General features: G+C 40.7%; 1 protein-coding gene across 3 annotated transcripts in view; it reads right to left on the bottom strand.

The window, feature by feature from the left end:
• Positions 1-207: 207 nt before the first annotated feature.
• SNX31 (sorting nexin 31) overlaps positions 208-21,410 on the bottom strand; it is a 62,887-nt gene continuing 41,684 nt past the window's right edge. Inside the window, exons 5-14 of one of the 3 annotated variants that reach the window (XM_037892190.2) lie at positions 17,424-17,534; positions 14,076-14,166; positions 10,782-10,869; positions 8,962-9,031; positions 7,734-7,826; positions 6,780-6,983; positions 6,273-6,380; positions 4,386-4,463; positions 2,286-2,342; positions 208-637 (exon numbers count right to left, since the gene is read on the bottom strand). In XM_037892190.2, the coding sequence (XP_037748118.2) occupies positions 542-637; positions 2,286-2,342; positions 4,386-4,463; positions 6,273-6,380; positions 6,780-6,983; positions 7,734-7,826; positions 8,962-9,031; positions 10,782-10,869; positions 14,076-14,166; positions 17,424-17,534 (996 nt within the window). In that variant the 3' untranslated portion in view covers positions 208-541. Of the gene's footprint in view, positions 638-2,285; positions 2,343-4,385; positions 4,464-6,272; positions 6,401-6,779; positions 6,984-7,733; positions 7,827-8,961; positions 9,032-10,781; positions 10,870-14,075; positions 14,167-17,423; positions 17,535-21,410 lie in introns of those variants that run through there. The other 2 variants (XM_037892191.2, XR_006288410.1) reach the window with 2 other exon arrangements.

The raw sequence follows: 21,410 nt of genomic DNA, 5'->3' as shown, positions 1-21,410 counted from the left end.
GGAGGTATTGTTTCATGGTCTCTGTGTATATAATGTCTTCTGCAGTTTCCACAATATGCATCCGATGAAGTGAGCTGTAGCTCACGAAAGCTTATCCTCAAATAAATTGGTTAGTCTCTAAGGTGCCACAAGTACTCCTTTTCTTTTTGCGAATACAGACTAACACAGCTGTTACTCTGAAACCTGTCAATATTTAAACCAACACTCTTAACTAATAAAACCTTGTATTTTAATGCAAAATTAAATTCTCCAGCTCTAACATTTCAGTAGACTTTTCTATTTTAAAAATTTCTAATTTCAGTTATAAAAATACACAAGAAATGTAAGATGTTTTTATGTTGCCCTGTCTTCACTTTTTCTTCAAATTTGTAGCAAGTTCTAACTTGAGGGAGCAGTTAACTGGATCTTTCAAACTACAAGATCAAGAATGTTATAATTGTCAAGGAATTAGAAAAATGTGTAAGGTATTGTTAAATTGAAGACTATTTTAATATAATTGATACTTTGCAACATATTTGTATAGGCAGTTCTAAAGAATCTATCACAGATCTTCCTCTCTTATCTTCTCAAAAACACCGTCCTCTTTATTTGGTCTAACCAAAATCCTTTTTCTTGGTATAAAACCAGAGTGAGCTATCTGCAGAGAAACAAATACACAGTTAAATACAGTAAGAGCACACAAATTACAGTAACCACAAAAACCAACAGACATTCAGAGATAAGTATGAACATTAATGCAACTAAAAAAAAGTTTATCAGACATTATCCTATTTTACCGATGCAGTGTATGGCACTTCTAGGTCGGCATTTAGGAGACAATTTCTCATTGGAGCAGGAAACTGCTCCAATGATTAAAACTCATTTACAGTAATGTTTGTTTCAATGCTCTAAAGATGGGACAAATTGGGACATTTGGTGCTGCTTTTTATTGGTGTTATGCCTTAATAATAATGTCCCAATCCAGCAAATACTTACAAGTCTGTGCTTAACTTTAGTATGTGAGCAATTTTATTGAAGTTAGTGGGAATAGTCACATGCTTAAAGTTAGACATGTGGGTGTGACACTCTGTACCCCAAAGCAATACCCTGAAACCCTCATATCTACCATGGTGATATAATGATATGTTTTGTACAAAGTATGTCTTGTGAGGTATCTTTTTAAAAGTCTTAATCTGTTGAACATTAATATCCTGTTAAATTGTATGTGTAGTCATTGTATGTGGAATTATGAAGTTTTGCTATATGTATGTTACTGAAATATGTTATGAAGTTGGAGACACCCACAACCAGTCTACATCTTAGCAAAGAACAGCATGGAGTTTCCTTCCGCGCAGACTGCCTGTCACCTTGGTCCCAGCTGTAAACACTTAAAGTGGGGGACAGGACTATAAAAAGAAGTGGCAGACACCCCTTCTCTCTCTCCCTGTGTGTCTCTGGTTGCACGTCAGACGACAAAGGAAAACAGCCATTGGACTTGGGTGGGAAGGGAGGGGCCTGACCTGAGAGTTTGGCCAGTAATCTGCTGGAGCATATGGTGACAAACTTTGCTTGAATCTAATATAGTTAAGTTAGGCACCAGTAAGCAGTTTCTCATTATTTTTCTTGTAACCATTTCTGACTTTTATACCTTATTACTTATACTCACTTAAAATCTCTTTGTAGTGAATAAGCTTGTTTTATTTTATCTAACACAGTTGTTTAAGTTGAAGTGTTTGGATAATTATTTAAAATGATAAACTGGCATATTATTTCCTTAAAGGAATGAGACACTTAATATATTTGTGCTATCCAGGAGAGGGCTGGGCAGTGCAAGATATACGTTTTGGAGGGAAGATCTTGCACTGGGGAATTGTTCGGGTCACCCTGCAGCATAACTATAGCTACTAAGAGCCAAGGTGTGGCTGGCTGGCTGCAGAACACACAGCCAGAGCTGGGCGGGACTTACATGCTGGAGGCTATTTGTGAGCAGTCCAGGTTGGAGGCTACGGCAGCAAAGCACTACAACGGGCACCCCAAGGCAGAGATGACAACTACTCGGGGCTTGTCTTCACATGCAGCGCTGCAGCTGTGCTGCTGTAGCATTTTAGTGAAGATGCTCCTACGCCAAAGCGAGAACTTCTCCTGTTGGCGTAGTTAATCCACCTCTCCGAGAGGCGGGAGCTATGTCAACGGGAGAAGGGTGGATTTTTCACACCCCTGAGCAACGTAGTTATACTGATATAAGTCTGTAGTGTAGACCTGGCCTCAGTCTGGATTGTACTCTGGTACGTCATTCACTCACTGACCTGACTTTGTTGGACGCTGGATTTTTTACTCTTCAGGGACTCAGGCATCTCAATCTGCTACACAGAGTAATTAAATTTAAAACACAGTAAACTCAAAGAAAGCAAGTATACAGACAAACCACATTGGGCCTGGCCCAGTTTCCATTGAATCCAATGGGAGCAGGAGCAGGCATTAGTTCATTTATTGACACTTTCTTAATCTGGTTCAAAGTCACCATAGCTACTAAATAGTAGTACCAGCAACAGCTGAAAATTAGCCATCACTGCAACATTTAAAATGTTAGCATATCTCTACTACAAATAATTTAGGGCTTAAAGATTAAATCAGTTTCAAAATTGGTCTCCATCTCCAATTACCCAATGTTTAATTATTAATTGCTTAAAACGGAACATAGAAGTCATTTGTTGCCTTTCTGTCCATTTTAATGAGCATGGTGATATCATAATCCAAGTACTAACCCAGCAGCACACATGCATTCTCTTCCTTTCACTTCTTAAAGAAAAAGAATTGAACATAACAGCTGTTCTACAATACCGTTAAATTTCAGGAAGTCAGCAAAGGTATTGACATTTATCACTCAGTCACTATAGCTAAGACCGCCACAGAAACACATCTTGTGGGATAAGTATAAAATTAAAGATTAATTTGGTCAAGGATATGTATATGTGCTGTAAAGAAGGCCAGAATCAGCAAGTAAAAGAAGTCCATGAGAATAAGTAGTATTAGCTGTAGTGTGGGAAGGATGTATGGTTCCAAAAGTAACTAAGAAAATAAAGAGCTCCAGTAACAAGACAAAGAAAAACTGTCTTAAAAGAAATAAGGCCCAACCTTCCCATCATTCTGCCGGTAAGCAAGGAATGCGGGGACAAGATAAGAAAGGAAAGGCCTTGGGAAGAAAGAAGGCTGTAAGTCTTATCTGGATTAAGACTGGAAATAAGGGTGAACTGTCTCAAATTTGTTTTTAGGAGAAGTCAGTAATGGCAAGGACATCACTTGTTTGTTAAAGGATATAAAAAGTAAACTCTTAAAGGGTTCATTGCTAATACCTGCCTGACCACATTGGAGCTAACCAATATGGGTCTAATCACTCCTGGGTTTAGCCCATTTGAAAATATCTTAATCATATGCTTACAAATGTTTTGTTACTGTTTGGATGTAGTAAATTGCTTATTAGTTAGGCTTTTAGGCATCTTTATAGCAACTGCATCAATTACCGTTTGGCCTTTGGCTTTTGATGCTATCCCATATTAATAATTACAAATATTATTAATAAATTTAACACCTATAAAAGAAGTTCCTTTTTAAATTTAAAGAGACATTCAACGGTAACAGGGAACTGACTATTAGTCTTTTCACTTTTTAAGTTTACTAAATTTCTCTCTTTTTAAAAAAAGGCCCTCTCTGTCTCAGTGTGAATTTTTCAAAAATTTGGACTGATCACTGCAAACATGGTGAACAAAATGTCTTAGCAGAAAACAAAAATTCAGACAGGACCTGAATCCAGCAAGTGAAGGGAGTTATACAAGAGTTAAAAGATAAGTATGCTTTGTCATATGTGATAAAAGTTAAAAGCTAGAGGGGGATGGAGAAAGACTAATATTAAACACCATTACGATAAAAGGTCATCTTTGAAATCCAGATCACACAATATGTTTTGACAGGTTTCAGAGTAGCAACCGTGTTAGTCTGTATTCGCAAAAAGAAAAGGAGTACTTGTGGCACCTTAGAGACTAACCAATTTATTTGAGCATCAGCTTTCGTGAGCTATAGCTCACTTCATCGGATGAAGTGAGCCGTGGCTCACGAAAGCTGATGCTCAAATAAATTGGTTAGTCTCTAAGGTGCCACAAGTCCTCCTTTTCTTTTTACAATATTTTTTGTGACATTTCCACCACCTTGTCAATTCCATCTACAGTAAAAATACTGGAAACTGCAAGAGCCTTTTCTACACTGTGGATGCCACTGATGCAGCTGAATTGATAGTAGCAGCAATGGGAATTTCATTCCCATAAAAATTCCCTAGCATAGACACATGAGAGTCACTGGCCAGCTGCCATATATTTGGGAACCAAGAGATGCAGATAGATAGCTTTGCTCACCATTTCTTTGTCTCCTTTGGTTGCCTTCATCAGCTGTTCTGATATTATCTTTTTTAAGCAGCTACTCAGTAGAAATGCCTACATAGATAAACAGAATATATTCTAGTTTCTTTTGTTAAAGATTTACTCAACCTTATTTCCCCTTCCACTTTTCCTGGTAACTACTGAACTATTACTTACCTAATCTGGTTAATTTTACCATGTGTTTAAAACATTTATGATCATCGAATTAGTTGTAATCCAATCTCACTGTGACTAAACCCGGACACCACCACTTAGAAAATGTAGGGTCGGTATCTTTATTGTGGGTTCTGTACCGCAAGTTATTCTCTTATAATTACTCCCATTTTGTGCCGCTAAGGCAGCTGAACTACATTAAAGGCTGGTTTAGGCAAATTGCACTGGTAATGACAATACCAAATTAAGTATCGGCCATACTTCTAACACACCTTAGACTCGAGTTTCAGAAGTGCTGAGAACTCAAAACTTCAATGGAAATAAATGGGAGCGGCAAGTGCTCAGCACCTTCAGATTCCCTTGTGTCTACGTGCAAAAGTTGTTGCAACAATGCAAATGTTGACAGTGTGTTGCAATTGCGTGGAGCCAGTCTCACCGCCATTGCGCACGGCATGGTTACAGTGGTAGTGTGAACTTAAAGCAGTGGGCATGGCAGCACCACCAGTTCTATTGGGGCCAGATGCTAAGCCCATCAAAGTCTATGGCAGTCTTTCCATTGACTTCAGTGGGCTTTAGATCAAGCCCTGGGGTCCTCCCAGCACCTTTTCAGGCTATATTTTCTTCTTCTCACTTTTGAAGAAAGGGATGCAGTTTTCCTACTTACAGGAGCCTAGGGGCAGCTCTAGTTAACAAATTCAGGAGGAAAATTAACAATGAGGGAATTTCAGTTTGGCTGCTCTCTTCCCATAACAGCGACCAAAGTGGTAAGCCTCTTTGCTTGTGAATATGGGGGTGATTCATGTTCTTTTAAAACTCTGAGTAGCAGCAAAATAATGAGCTGCTACATAAGTGGGTGGACAATACAGAGTCATATTGGAATGCAGAAATAATGCGTGAAAAATTAAGCATTCTGATTTCACTTGTAAGTTCTTATCTGCTATTAATTTTGGCAGGTTTGGGGTGGGGGGGGAAGGAAAGGGAGGAGAGAGGAGGAGAAAGAAGAACACACCACATTCCCTTTGTCCCCCCCCCCCTTTTTTTTTTTTTTTTTAAAGCCAATTACTAGGGATGGGCCGTACCAAGACCCCCAGATTCAACACCGCCCCCCCCCCCAAATCTGGGTTCTTTCATATCCAGCTCTGAGTTTTGCACCTGCAGTGCATAACTGTATATTGGCTACTTCTCTTTCTGAACACCTTTTTCTTTGAACCAGAGACCTGATGGGTGGGGTGGGACACTATTGAAGTACTGTGGAAAAAGGAATTTTTAAAAATTGTTATGATTTACAATATGCTGGTGTGGATTTATATCTACCATGTACCTATTTTGTATTTAACATGGTCTTCAGTGGAATATTCATGTGCATCATCTACCACGTGGAAGATAGGGTCTAATCATTAAGCGTTTCCACCACATTAAAATTTGTGACTATCCACTGGGCTAGTAAATAAAAAAAGAAGACTAACACCTCTGCATACCATGCCAGGCTTGCAGCCCAGTGCAGGGCAATTTCTCTTGCCAACCTCAACCCTCTCTCTGGGGAGAAGTATTTGAGCTCCCATGTAAGTCTGTCGTTACACTGAACGGGCAGAGACACAGCAGTTGTCCAGTTATAGGAGCCACACAAGCACTGAAGAGTAAATTCCAGCTCCATTGGCTAGCAGCCTACATTTCACCAAAGGCCTTTTTCTTTACTGCCCTGATGCTAACCTGTTTTGTGTAAAAGACGATCCATCTCCATGAGTCCGAATCATTGTACTCAAACCTGAGCTCTAGGGTCTGCTCATGTCCTTGGTCTTTTGGCTGTGTAATAGCGCCCTGAAGAGGAAGAGAAGAAACTACCACAAAGAGGTATTAACTCAGAATCAGGGCTGGACTCTCCAGTCAGCCAGGTTCAGTTTGTGTGGCTTACAGGGCAAAAGTGAATTTGAAGCAGATGGAGATCTGTACTGGAAGAGTCCCCCTGCGAAGGGTGAAATCTCCAGGAACATAAAGTTGACTCAGGTGGCTCTGCTACCTCCTGCCAGTTCCGCTGTTCCACTCCACCTTCTCGCTTAAAGGAAGAGAGCTGAAGGTACGTACGCCGGGGCAAGGTATCTGAGAATTAGGGAGCTCTGACCAGCTCCCTGACAGCCTTAATCTCACATAGGAAAAAAGTCATTTGGAATTAAATGTGTTGAAATATTTGGAGAGGTGCAATGTCAACAAGGTACTTACCAGAAAAGTGACCTGCCAGCACCTCACCCTGTTGATCTTGAAGCTGACTTCTTTGGTCTGGTTACTAGGTAACTTTATGCAGCAGCTGATCTCATTATTTCCTATATGAACAGCAGCAGAACAGCCTACTTCTGGATAGTCACAGGTGCAGGGATCAAGCTGTATGTATCCATAGTGCTGCACTTCCTGAACCAGCTCTAGAAACTGCACCAGAAACACAGAATCAGAAAGTGATGAAAAATAGTGTTCTACATGATCTTCTGTACAGAGGCAGTTGTGATCTAGTAACTCAGCAAGGCACAAGGAACCAAGACGCGATTTCTAATCCCAGCTCTACCAAGTCACTGTGGCCTTTAAGTCACCTATAGACCTGGAAAAGTTTTTCCATCTGAATTTTTTTTTTTCGCTAAAAATGCAGATTCGGCAACATCAAGCCATCTTGTGAATTGGTGTAAAATTCACCAAATTGTTTCAGTCAAACCCCCTCCCCATCTGAAACAATGGAAATGTTTTATTCTGACATTTTTTAAATTAAACTCATTTTTTTTGCTTCAGAAAAACTTTGTTTAGAAATTTCCTTCACTTTTATTAAACATTAATAGTGTTTAATAATGCTCATAATTGAAACATTTTGTTTTGGAGTGAATTAAATGTTTAACCCAAAGAATTTTCTTCAATTTTTTGGAATTGCAGTGAACCAAAAAAATCCATTATTCACCCAGCTCTAGTCATCTGGTGTCTCTGTAGCTCAGTTTATCTGTAAAATGGGTCTGAAAGTCACACAGGGAGAGAGAGAGAGAAGGGATAAATACAGAACGTTATGATGCCATTTTTACAGAGTCACTTTTCAGAGAAAAACCAAATTAAATATATGTGGGGGCTGCAGCCTCAAGGGTCTTCATCCTGAAATATATTCTTTCAACAGATTTATATCATTTTAAAAGAGCACTTTACCTTCATTTTGTTTGCTGCTTTTTGTAGCAATTCCAGTTTCTGCAACTGTCCATCTGTGGGTTTGACCCAATTCTTTTCAATTTCCTGTAGTGCCTTATTTAGAAAAGTTAGTAAATTTTAACTAAAAAAAGAAAGGGGTGGGGGAGAGAGAGTATTTCCATCTGCCCTTTACTGTGCGTGTGGGGAAGATATCCCAACATCTTTTAAAACGTGCTCAGAATTTTGGACAGCTGCACACAACTTTTAGTCTATTCAACCCTCAGTCCCTGCACCAAAATGGTTTCCAATTCAGCGTTGCCCAACATACCTGCAAGCCCCTGACCTCTGGCTATGAAAAGCGGTATCTATCGTTACTCTGTCAACCTGCTGGTTTACTTGTGCAGAACATGGTTCCAGTACACAGAGGAAATGTAACAACTCGTGGAATGAGGGGTCACAACTACCAATTTTAAAAATAAAATGAGCAAGCAAAAATGGTAATTAATCATGACACTGAAGGACCTCCCAGCACAATATAGTGGTAAGGACACTGGAGCCCTGTCTACACTACAGTCTCCACCAATACTATCACGGGTGAAGCTGCGCAGAGGGTGAATTACAACCATGAAATTTGCTAACAGAGATTGCTTAAGACGATGCACGTGCCAGGTTTGAAGCCTTTTGAGTTGAGTTCTCAATAGAGAAAGGAGGAGTGTAAAAGTTATTATGGATATTTATTTTTTTCTACCTTCAGATAAAACAGAAGAAGCCTAGTGGAGTTTTATGAAATCTTCCAAAATAACTACCAGGAGACATTTTAATCCTTAATTGATAATTTTTTTTTTTTTGAGAAAACGGTACGTAGTGGTAGTATTCAGTATGGAAGTGTAATCTCAGCCTTAAAGCACTAGCACACAATAGCACTGACGTATATTGTCATGAGAAGCAAACGGACCAGGGTCTAAATACATCCCCTTTACGCATGGAATAATTACTTACACTAAACAGAATTTGCAAACTAGACAGTGTTATTTGTACACGAAAAATTTTCATAGAACAAGTTCATCCATAGTTATTTCTTTTGTTTTTAAATCATAAAAAAAAGAAAAATACAAGATAGAAGTACCTGTCCATACTTAATATTCAGATAACTTGCACTATTTAAAACATAGTGCGTACATTATTAGAATGGAAGACACATTTTGGGAATTAGCTTTTAGAAGTATCAGGAGTTTTCTTCTTTTGTTACCTGCATATAGAGTAAGTTCACTGAAGCTCTACAGTCCATTAACATGTTATCAAGAGAGGGATCCATATACCTGACAAATGCAAAAATATTAAAAGTTACATTTCTAAGCACAACAATTAGCATTTCCATTCAGCAATAAATATGCACTTGGGAGTACAACTGAACAGTAATAGACACAGAAAGATCCCACTACTCACAAAGTAATAAAAGAAAGCAATACGTCACACCTTTGAAATTACACATCTGTCAAGTATGTAAAAAAATTACTCTTTACAGCATTGTAGCAAATAGACTGCAGTATGAAATAAATTAAATTGCTCATCTGCTATTATCACAGTAATATGGAAAACAATGATTTAGAATCCAAGTGTTAAACAACTCCATTAAATATTTCTCTTGCATGTGTCTAAAACCTAGGGCTTACCTACATGGGGAAGTTTAGTGGCAGAACTATACCAGTACAGTTATACTGCTATAACTTCCTGTGTGGACACACTTATTCCAGTCTGAGTGCCTTTTTGTGATTTAGTTTACGCTACTTCCAAATACACATATGCTAAACCACAAAAAGGCACTCAGACTGGAATAAAAGTGTCCACACAGGAAGTTATAGCAGTATAACTGTACTGGTATACAGGGCCGTCCCTAGCAATTCTGGGGCCCCATGCAGCCTCCCCCCCACATGGCGGGGAGGCAGCCTCTGCAGGGGACGGGAGGGGAGCGGGGGGGCTGGCCGGCCCCAGGGCTCTGCGGGGGAGGAGGGGGTCAGGCCTCCACGGGGGGGGGCTGGCTTGGGGGGAAACCACCCCCCAGCACTCGCCGCCGGTGCAGCTGGGGCCAGGTCACTGCACTTCCTGCCGCCGGTGAGTGCAGGCCCAGCCCTGCTGCATTCCTCAAGGGAGTGGGGGTGGGGGTGGGGCTGGGGCTGGGGTAGAGCAGGGGTGGAAAGACGCAGGGCTGGGGCGGGGTGGGAAGAGGTGGAACAGGGGCTGGAGCGGCACACAGCTGCACAGGGCACCAGGAAATTTGGTGCCCCAAATATCCTGGTGCCCTACGCAGCTGCATAGTTTGCATATGGGTAAGGACGGCCCTGCTGGTATAGTTCTGCTACTAAATTTCCTCACGTAGGTAAGCCCTTATAAACTGGAGAACTTAACAGAAGGGCTTAGGTATGCCAAGCTTCAGTCCAGTTACATTTAAAATTGACAAGTTACAAGTGTCTGAAAGTATTTTTATATAGCTCAGTGACAGACACTTAAGCATAATGGCACTGCTATAATTCAGGAATTTTGTGATCTAATATTTATCAATGAGATCTTTAAAGAAAATCTCCAAAAACAACCCCCCTATCTCCTGCACATACTGCAACTTGCAGCTCAGAACCCCCGCCCCCCCTATTTTTCTTTTAGAAGATACAATGCCTCATATAAAACAAAACAAAAACAAACAAACATTAACTAAAGCAAAGAAAATAAGTATAAAAGGTTTCCTTTATTGGTGGCTTTGGCAAAAAAAACACCCAACAAACCACAGAACACACCTGAATCTATGTCCAAGAGTAATTGGCTGATCGCAGTAGTGAACATTCCATCAACAACTGTTACAGGACCATATACACTGCTCAGTTCCAAAATTACACTGAGCGGCCCAGAGACCAGCAGTTAGGAACCATTATGTTCCTTTTTTAAAAAAAAAAAAATCAGCTTTATATGTTAGGCTTTCAGGCCAAACACACAGAATTTAAGTTGTGGGGATTCTCTTCTCTAGTACATTTATAATTTTAATGCATCTTCCAAATTTCTCTTCAGCTTCCAGCTCACCATTTTCTGATCCCAATTGTACAGTCTGACTCTTTCATACTCTGAAGACTCACGTAGGGAAGTTCAAATTCTGCCACTTTTTTCACCACTGGGGGCAGGGTGGGTGGGGAAAAAAAAAGAAGAAGAGACAAATAAGCCTGATTGGTTGAAACCCCACTGAAGCAGCAGAACAGCTATTTTAGTATTTCAGTAAGTGCTCCAATTCAACACATGTTATATAAAAGAAAGAGGACATCACAAAAACAACTTATAAAAAATGGTTGGTGACAGTCATGTTGTTTAGACACTCCCCACCCCAACCCCTTTATCTAATCTTTAAGGAGCAATATATTAGTGTCTCCTTATTCTATTTTATATTAATGCAAGGAGCGCAAGTAAGGAGCACTAAACTGAGAAATCCAGGAAAGGAGATTTAAGTTAGTGATCTCAAATAACGCTGAGCTCTTAGGGGCAGCTGCAAATATGGGAGGCAAAAGAAATGTTTTGTGATTTGGATATACACTAATAGGGTTGTGGCTCTTTAAGTTATTCATTGCTTGAATGAAACAGAAGACAAACACACTATGACTAAGGTGCAATAAGGAATACAAGTCACCTTAGAGGTGACTGCTTTCAATAATAAGTTTTCCAAACATAAAATTAAGGGCCTGATCCTGCAAGTGCTTACTCCTGTGCTTAGTCCCCAATTCAGCAACGTAATTAAACATGTGTAACTTTAAGCATGCGAGTATTTAGGCGTTTCTTTAAGGTGGTTTGACTCTGGGGGTTATGCTGCAGCTTAGCAGGTTTTATCGTCCACCACTGATTGACGTACGTGTGTGTGTGTGTGTATATATATGTAAGCAGTTTGTACACGTACTTGGAGAACTCAATATGTCCATTTTTATAAAGTTTTAAAGTAAATAAAATTGCAATATGTGGAAAATGTATTCCAATATGCTATGTATTTTTATACTACAACACAATTTAGAGATAAGTTCATTTCTGAATATGGCAAATAGGATATAAATAAATAACTACAAAACACATCTTACCTAGATGTGTTTTATAGTTAAGTGTAAGATTCCAGGATTGCCTCTGGCTGTGTCTCACACTGAAGCCTAGAACTTCTGCTGAGTCAGTGTGAAGCAATGGAAACAACTACAAGCCTGGCTGAGAGCAATTTTTGTTCAGAATGTCAACAGGTTGGTATGTGTGGTCTGTTACTGTCCTATTTTTAAGTTCTCAGCCACTTGGACTTTATGAATTACACTAGTGAAACAGTAAGGCGTGTCTCCATGCCATTGTTACACCCTTAATCGCAAGACTCTGCTTTTCAGTATAAACATTGTTTATTCTAGGAATACAAAATCTTTTGCTTTAGGAGTTTCTTGCAGACAGAGATCTCCTCAGAGCCCAGCTACAAACAGCCTCCTCCTGCATCAGCACATATTCTGAACACTCCAGGCCAGGGTTGGGAAAACTTTTTGGCCAGAGGGCCACATGTGGCTATGGAAATTGTACACCGGGCCATGAATGCTCCCAAAATTGGGGTTGGGGTGCGGGAGCAGGTGAGGGCTCTGGCTGAGGGTGCAGACTCCATGGTGGGGCCAGAAACGAGGAGTTCAAGGTGCGGGAGGGAGCTCTGGGCTGGGGCATGGACGGTAGGGAATGTGGTGGGGGGGTTAGGGCTCCCAGCTGGGGGATGAGGGTTTTGGGGTGCAGGAGTGTGTTCTAGACTGGGACTGAGGGATTCAGAGGGCGGGAGGGTGATCAGGGCTGGGGCAGGAGGTTGAGGCATGGGGGGAGTGAGGGCTCCGGCTGGGGGTGCAGGCTCTGGGCTGGGGACGAGGGATTTCTATCACCATAACAAATATATACACAACAAATATTTTTATATTTAGTAATTTTGAATATGACTATAAAACATCATCTATTCCAGGGACCTCATATTGTGCCAAGAGTCCTAGACCATTGTAATATCAGAGGTAATTAGACAAATCACCACCCTAACTCTACAGCTAATTTGCATGCAACAATTTCATTGGTTGTCTGAGGGAGAATGCACAGATCGGTTACTTGGCCCAACTGCCACACATGCAATAGCACAGACTTTCAGCTACTACTCATGTAGTAAAAGCTGGGGATTCCACATTCAGCAACACATTCATCCTTCCACATCCATAAAAGCAAGACCTAGTTAAGACAGAGAAATGATAAATAAAATAACCATATGTAGTGAATCTTAGCAGCGATAGTTGCACTACAAACTCATCAAGGGATTGAACACCTGTCATGACCCTAACACCCAGAAATCATTCAGCCTTAATTTTACATATATTTTTAAAAAATAAAATAAAATCTAGATCACTGTAAAAGGTACTTCTACAGCACTTTTTTTGTCTATGGACCTGAAAATACTTTCAGGAGAGTATCATCATCACTATTTTGCAGTCTGGAAAACTGAGGCAGAGAGAGATTAAGTGACTTGTCCAAGGCCACACAGAATCACTAACAGAGTCAGGTATCAAATTCAAGGGTGAAATCCTGACCCCACTGAAGTCAAAAAGAGTTTCACCACTTACTTCAATGAGGCCAAGATTTCAACCCAGATTTGAGTCCCAGTCCTGGGTTCAGTCCACTAGATTACAGCTGCCCAAATGGAGGGAGGGGTAGAAGGCATATATGTATCACCAACCCATATTGGACAAAAAAAAACACAGTACTCCAAGAGACTTCTACATTTTGTGAGCACAGAGAATCACACCCTAGATTTAGGGCACATCTAGTTCCATCACTGTTATGACCTTTCTATGTTTATCAATTAAAAAGTGAAAGAGTGGAATATGAGGGCATAAACGAAAGCAAATTAGGGACTTCATTTTATAAAGGGGATAGAGGGGGAAATCTTCCAACTGTTCAGATCTGAGTTGGAGATTATATAAACAGTTTTTACTTCAAAGTATAACCATATGCAGAGAAGCCTGAAATAAAGCCAACCTCGCTCAATATTTACCAAAACAACCCACACAATAGTTACCAAGTTACTATATGCCTTGTAAATTAAATGCAATCCAAACTGTGCTTATAGGCAAAGTCCACTATGCTATAGATAACCCCAACCCACCTGTGATCCTCTGTGCCCCTCATGATTGCTGGGCTACATATAGAGATTGATGAACTTCTAGCCTTTGAGCTAACAGAAATGGGTCTTTTAGCTCAAGCATCATAGATTCATGCTTTTAGATCCAGAGGTCCGATCCCCACTGGCAATGACCCACCCAAGGGTGCGTTATGTGACTGCACATGGCTTACCAGAGAGAACTCCATTGCTGTGATCTTGAATAAAAAATAAGCTAAAATATCCTATTAATTCTCTTGACAGCCCCATCTTGTATGAGACAACCTTAAAAACAAAGAATGAAAAAGGAAGTCACCTATACATCCGAACATGAATTTATACGAGGTCTGGTCACTGGCAATTAATGCAGCTTCAAAATTGTTTTTTTTTTTAAACTGTTCCTTTATCCCTCTAGGCAGAAGCAGCTGTTAAGACCTAAATTTCAACCCTCCACAGTCTTGCTAATGACAATGCATGAGAAAGAAAGACCTACCCAGCTTGACTCTCAGAAGTAGATTCTGTTTTGCTATGGCCCCTTTACATCATTTGGGTGGCATAAAGGGGCCTTAAAGGGGGAATGGCCCCCAACTCCACTGGCAAAGAATGTAGGAACAGCCCTGTGCCAGCCCTGCCCCCCAATCTCAAGTGCAGGACATGTGACGAGGAAGGGGTGGGGCAGGGAGAGGAATGGAAAGTGTAGGATGGAAGAGGAGCTGAAAACACTCCACTCTGCCTATTTTCTGCTTCAGGCATTGGAAATCAGAGCTTAACTTAAAGCTGCCAAAGCCTACCCCACCATTCCCACACTCGATGGGTACCACAGAACCTCCTGGGCTCACAGGGAAAAGAGTAAAAAAAGGTGTCCCTTTTACTTATGAGCAGCCCATTTGATCAGGAAGTCACTGAGATGCAACTGTGGAGAGGCAAGGACATGGAAAAGCTTTCACCAGGAAAATGATTTCTCCATAGTCCAGTTGCTGGGTGTGTGAGTTGGCATAAGAAACACAGTGGGAGAAGCAGGACTTGTTTGGTCTGAACACAAGGTGGAAGTACAAGTTTTCAGAGTGCCTTTAGAAGGTACCAATTCCGCAAACACTTCCAGTTGAGAGATAGCTGGAGCATAAAATCACTTTCCCCCAACCTTAATTTAGAGCACTAGAATAAATGTTTAGAGGGCCAGGCAAAAAAGACCCTGACCAGGACTAACTTTCACCCTATATGTTCTTGAACCAAAATCCCATTAACTTGCTACCTGAAATTGCAAGGCGGCACTACAGAGTGTCAGAAACTCATCACTTAGTACAGCATCTCACATTGATCCAAATGAAGCACCTGCTTCTATTCAACACACTTCTCAGAGATACCCAATGTGAAACCCTCAGTCAGTATTGAGCTCAATTTTCTAATTCTTGGATCAAGGTATACCCCAGTATACATTACTCCAAACCCCTGTGGACTGTATACTAGTAATTGGGAAGCTACTGGGAGAATGTGGTGAGACAAATATATAATGAGGAAAGCTCACACATGCCCCTAAGCCTATCTCACACTAAAGGGAACCAAAGAACAGGCAGCATTTACAGTGTCAATGAATTATCAGAATCATTGCTGTTTGCCTATAGTGACATAAGTGTACATGGCACTTTATTGTGAAGTGTACCCAAAGTACTATTGCAGAAAGAGTGGCACCAGCCTGAAGAGGATCTGGCCCTTAAACAGGACAGACAAGGGCATCAGAACAATACGCACGAGTGCTTAGATAGCAAGATATTTTTATGGAGAGATGGGATTGAAGATGCCAGTGACAAAGCAGGAAGCTACCGTCATGCTGATATAAATCTGAAGGGTATGTGTTTTTTGGATTAACTGATTTTCTTGTTCGCCTTTTTTTTTTTTTTTTTGGCAACTAAGCAGTGAAAAGCTCCAAAGGTAGAAAGAGGCTTAACAAACTTGAACACGATGCTGTTCAAAGGGGTAGGGGAAATCATTGTAGGAGGCCGTGTGGAATTCATTTCACTCACATGATACAGAACTGCTAGAATGATGTTGTGTGGCCAGGCTGAACCACTGGGCCAAACTAGCTGTTAATGAAAAGAAACTAAAGTGAGAGAAATCTTTACACAAGGCAAAGCAGCTGCTCAGCTGCAGAGTGCTTTACCTAAGAAACATGATCTGGCCAGTATTTGGGCAGTTCTCTGTGCTATATCAGGGACTTTGCTTGGAGAAGAGATTTCGTGCTCTCAATTCTTGGACCCATGATGAACAGGGATATTAGAGGCAATGATAATATGTGTGGCGAAGATGGTGGAGAGACTTCATTAGACAGAGTAGCACCTGAAGGCCAGACTGCATGAATTCTTTGCTCAGGATGGTGAGCAGTTATGTGCACAAATAATCCCACTGAGGTCAATGGGAGTACTGGTGTACAACTGCTCACCAACCTCACGCAATCTGGCTCTCTGTGTCCCCTGCAGCAGCGACAGTGGCTACTGGGGAAGTACCATCCATATTGTTACACACTCTCCATCTCTGGCTAGAGAATGTTGGAGGATGAAGCTCACAATGTGAAGGGGATGAGAAAATAGAAATCAGGCAGATGGCAGTAGTTTGGCTTCTGTTACCAAGAAAAGAAAAAAAGATTACAGGCCAGCAACTCAAGCCACCCTATCTATAGCAAGCCTATTGTCATCTTTGAATTAAAAAAAAAGATGTTACAACCCAGTTCAGACTCTCTCTGTTTAAACAAATTTTGGCTGCTAGCGTGTGCAAGACCAAACTTGTAACTATTTACTCGTGGTATGGTAGCAAAATCTAGACACCTCAGCCCCATTGTGCTAGGCACTGAACAAAAAGAGACACTCGTTATCCTAAAAGGTCTACATACTTACTATACACAACAGGTAGATACAAGACGGATAGAAAGAGGGAGCACCAGGAAAAAAAAGATTGGGCATCAGTCAGCGAGATACGTAGATTGTAGACTCCTACTGGAGAGGCAGGAACCTCTGTTCCTTTTGTTCCGTGTCTGTACAGCGCCAAGCACAATGGGGTCCAAATCCATAACTAGAGCTCCTATGTGCTAGGATAGTAACAATAGGTGTGTTAGCACACCAACAGTCTTAAACTATATTTAAGCCAAATGTAAAACACTGGCTGGCAACACAATGTTTATCCAGATTTTGCCTGAACTATATTAAAACAAGCTTTTTAAAAAACAAAACACCAATTCTCTAATCGTCTTAGATGGCCTCCTGTCCACAGGGCCAAAACAGCTGCCTTTGGAGATGAAAAGAGCTGCAGGGATGTTGAGTGGGTGAGGTTAGGGGCAGAGAAAAAAAAAAAAGCTGATTAATATAAAAACTTTAAGAAACTTATCTACAGAATTAGTAAACAATGCCAAGTGTACGTTTTTTTCACATATTCCCTCAAATAGGCATTTTTGCCAATGTCCTGCTAAAATATCAGGGAAAGCATCTCAACTCTTCACACACTTTTCCTTAAATTTACAAGTTTCAGCAGTATTCCATTTAGAAACCCATTACCTCTAGTACTCTTTCAGCAGTGTCCGATGTCTGGATATCAAGCCTAACATTCCTTCCATCAGCCAGGTAAACATCCAGAGAGGCTCTCTGTGTCTGGATCTTAAATGTATCCTGTTAAAGTGAAATATGAATGTGTTTTATTGCTGCCCTCCTTATTAGAGCCCTACTGAAGGTGCTGGTGCTCCGCTTCCCAGTTTACTTTAGAGAAATTAACTGGATTACGGGGAGAGACACTAGAGCATGATGGAGGCCTAGTCTACACTTTAAATTTAGATTGACCCAGCTACATCGCTCAGAGGTGTGAAAAATTCACATCTTCAGCACCACAATTAAGCCAACCAAGCCCCCAGCATAGACGCAACTCAGTGGGCAGAAGAATTCTTCTATCAACCCAGCTACTGCTGCTTAGCAAGGTGGATTTCTTACACAGAGACAGCAAAACCCCTTCTGTCACTGTAGGAAGCGTCTACACTGCAGTGCTACAGCGACATGCATGCAGCACTATAGTTGTGCCATTACAACCCCCACAGTGTTGACACGGCCTGAGGGGTCTGTAGGAGGGAAAGGAAAGTACTGTATTGATGGATTCTCACTCTTGTACTATAAAGCCAAAACCCAAGACAGGCCCTGTGTGTTTAGAAGAATTATCCTTTCCCTGGGAAATTCCAGGGATTTAGTGTTACAGTTCATTTTCCTTCTGAGCTGACACTATTTCCAGTGTGATCTTGCCAAGAATAGGAAGGCTTCCTCCAAGGTTGCAGCACCTCTCTGCAGTTTGGGGTCTTCAACTGATCATGGAGAAGGGCAGACAGCAAGTTCTGGCTAAGGCTACACTACAGCTTAAGTCGACATGAGTTACGTCGTCTGGGGTGTGAATTAGCCATCCCAAACCGACAAGTTACACCGACCTACGTGCTGGTATGGACAGCGCTATGTCGGCGGAAAAGCTTCTCCTGAAGACATGGCTGCCGCCATTTGTTGGGGGTAGATTGATTAAGTCGGCGGGCGAGCGCTCTGCATCGGTGCAGCTACGCTGCCGAAAGCTCTCTAGTGTAGCCATATCCTTTCAGCCTTCCTGCTTTGTTTTACATAGTTTGCCACTGTGACCAATAGCACAGGGGTTGATTTGGATTTAATCTTTTCTAATGGAGATAAATGTAGCACCAAAGAAATAGGCAATACAGTACTGCTCAGACTATACAACTGTAAACATATATGTAAATTTTATATATATGATAATATGCGAGCTGAGGTATACAATAAAGAAAACCCATGAAAATACAGCCCAAATCTGCCTGAGAAAAGAACTATGAGGTCACTTATCCGAACGAGGAGGATGTATAAGGACCTGTTAAATAGGACTACGGGCAGGGGTGCTAGAACAATTTGTATAGTGGGGTTGCTGAGAGCCATTGACCCAAACCGTAAAGAATGTATATGACAGAAACCACCTCAAGCCAGGAGGTGTGGCAGGACCCCAAGTTCCAACACCAACATGGGCAGTTTAATATCCTGCCTACACTGTGTAAAGCAAACTGTTAGCCTACACATATATGGTAGGCACAGTATACGCTACATTAATGGGTATAATGTCTATGGTAGTAACATAATATATACGTTTTGTGAGGTTATGTTAATTGAATGTATTAAGCTCTCCCCAAAATTCTGTTCCCCTTTGCTAAATATCCCTAACACTTTGCAAAGCTGAAGTCAGCTTTGGCTCTAGCTGATATGAAATCTGTCAAAAGTCAAGATACATTTGTTCTCTGTCCTAGTTCAGGGACCTTCACGGGCAACTGGTTTGAAATGTAATATCCAAAACAGAGATAAAAAAAGTACAGAACAAAATGGCAAGTTAAGGAACTGTTACAAACTGGTGGGTTGGATTTTAGTGAGAAATAGAGAGTTTTGTAACTTCTAAAACCACACTATAAATATAACTAGTTTAACTGCATATTTCCAAAGCACACCTATTATGTACGGTGAACATGCTGTGAGATAAGAATTGCTTCCTGGAAGGAGGGTATGTGTCTCCTTTTTGTACTGTATTATTCTGAATTTAGACAATTGGTTGAGAGTGGATATTTGGTCTCGAACATTTTTAATATCCAATCACAAGCGTAGTCAAAATCAACTGGCTACGTATTGGCAATACAACCACACTGTATGACCCAGTTACAAAACAGGAGCGCCTGACTTGATTAAAACACAGCGTGGTCCTTTAGTGTAGGCAGAACTGAACCAGACTCCCAAGCAATGCTGAACACCTGGTGCGGTTCAGATCATGGAGTGTGGATAAAACACTATTCAGTATTATCTACACCACGGAATTAAACTGGGTTTTAAGCACATTGAGATCTAGGGTGTTATACTTGGGTACCACAATATGGTGGCTTTCCACAGCATAGACTGGATCCCTAAAGGACATGCTTGCACTGACGTACTTGCTTATGCAATTTTAAGGAAGCTCACACTGCAGCCATTTAATTTACGCAAGTAACTGGACAAACGAAAGTATGTGAGCAGCCAGCAAACATTCCTACATACTTCATTCCTTCACTGGGTCTGCTTGAAACGCACTTGCTCAGACAAGAGCTAGCCAGGTACAGGGCAAGATTCACCCTTTGGAGAGCTTCCTAGTTTTAAGATACATATAATAGATTCCAGACCTATATCATTTTTTCTTCTGAAGCTCATTTTTCATCTTGAAACACTGCCAATATGTCATAGTAAAAATACTTTTAAAACAGGAACTGTTGAAGAGATCAACATCAAAAAAAGATAAATTAAAAACCCAGGACGCTCTCAGCATGCTAGGGCATAGGGATAAAACCAACAGTAGCTCAGGGTTCCAAAGCTGTCTTAGCCATTGACTAAGGACACCAATAGAGTTCACTTGGAGAGCAGAAAATGTGCATGATCAAAACACCAGGCATGCTCATGTGGGTAAAAAGCAAAGGAGGCTCCAGACTTAGTGAAGGGCAGAGGTGAACCAACAAAGAGTGACAAAACAGAGAGACTATTCAGCAGGGTTTCCTTATTCAGAAAGAATCCAGAAACACACTACTCCTATGTTCCTGTGCTCAATTTCAATCCCTCTATTCATGCGTATTATAACCAGATCCCTGCACCTACTGCAATTCCACAACTGGAGAATAAATGCAGATTGGCAGAGTTGAGTAGCAAAAATAAGTAGGGCTGTCGATTAATCACAGTTAACTCACGGGATTAACTCAAAAAAATTAATCCTGGTTAAAAAAATAACTGTGATTAATCACACTATTAAACAATAGAATACCAATTGAAATTTATTAAATATTTTTGGATTTTTTTTCTACATTTTCAAATATATTGATTTCTACTGCAATGCAGAATACAAAGTGTACAGTGCTCACTTTATATTATTTTTATTACAGATATTTGCACTCTAAAAGTGATAAACAAAAACAGTATTTTTCAATTCACCTCATACAAGTACTAGTGCAATCTCTATCATGAAAGTGTAACTTACAAATGTAGATTTTTTGTTATATAAACTGCACTCAAAAACAAAACGTAAAACTTTAGAGCCTACAAGTCCACTCAGTCCTACTTCTTGTTCAGCCAATCGCTAAGACAAACAAGTTTGTTTACACTTACGGGAGATACCGCTGCCTGCTTCTTATTTACAATGTCACCTGAAAGTGAGAACAGACATTTGCATGGCACTTTTGTAGTTGGTGTTGTAAGGTATTCATGTGCCAGATATCCTAAACATTCATATGCCTCTTCATGCTGGGGCCACCATTCCAGAGGACATGCTTCCATGCTGATGATGCTTGTTAAAAAAATAATGTGTTAATTAAATTGGTGTCTGAACTCCTTGGGGGAGTATTGTATGTCACCTGTTCTGTTTTACCCGCATTCTGCCATATATTTCATGTTATAGCAGGTCTCAGATGATGATCCAGCACATGTTCATTTTAAGAACACATTCACAGCAGATTT

Source organism: Chelonia mydas, chromosome 2 (assembly GCF_015237465.2).
Source record: "Chelonia mydas isolate rCheMyd1 chromosome 2, rCheMyd1.pri.v2, whole genome shotgun sequence".
Lineage (NCBI taxonomy): Eukaryota > Metazoa > Chordata > Testudines > Cheloniidae > Chelonia > Chelonia mydas.
The sequence above is the reverse complement of the archived record's forward strand: the minus strand, read 5'-3'. Positions and strand labels throughout refer to the sequence as shown.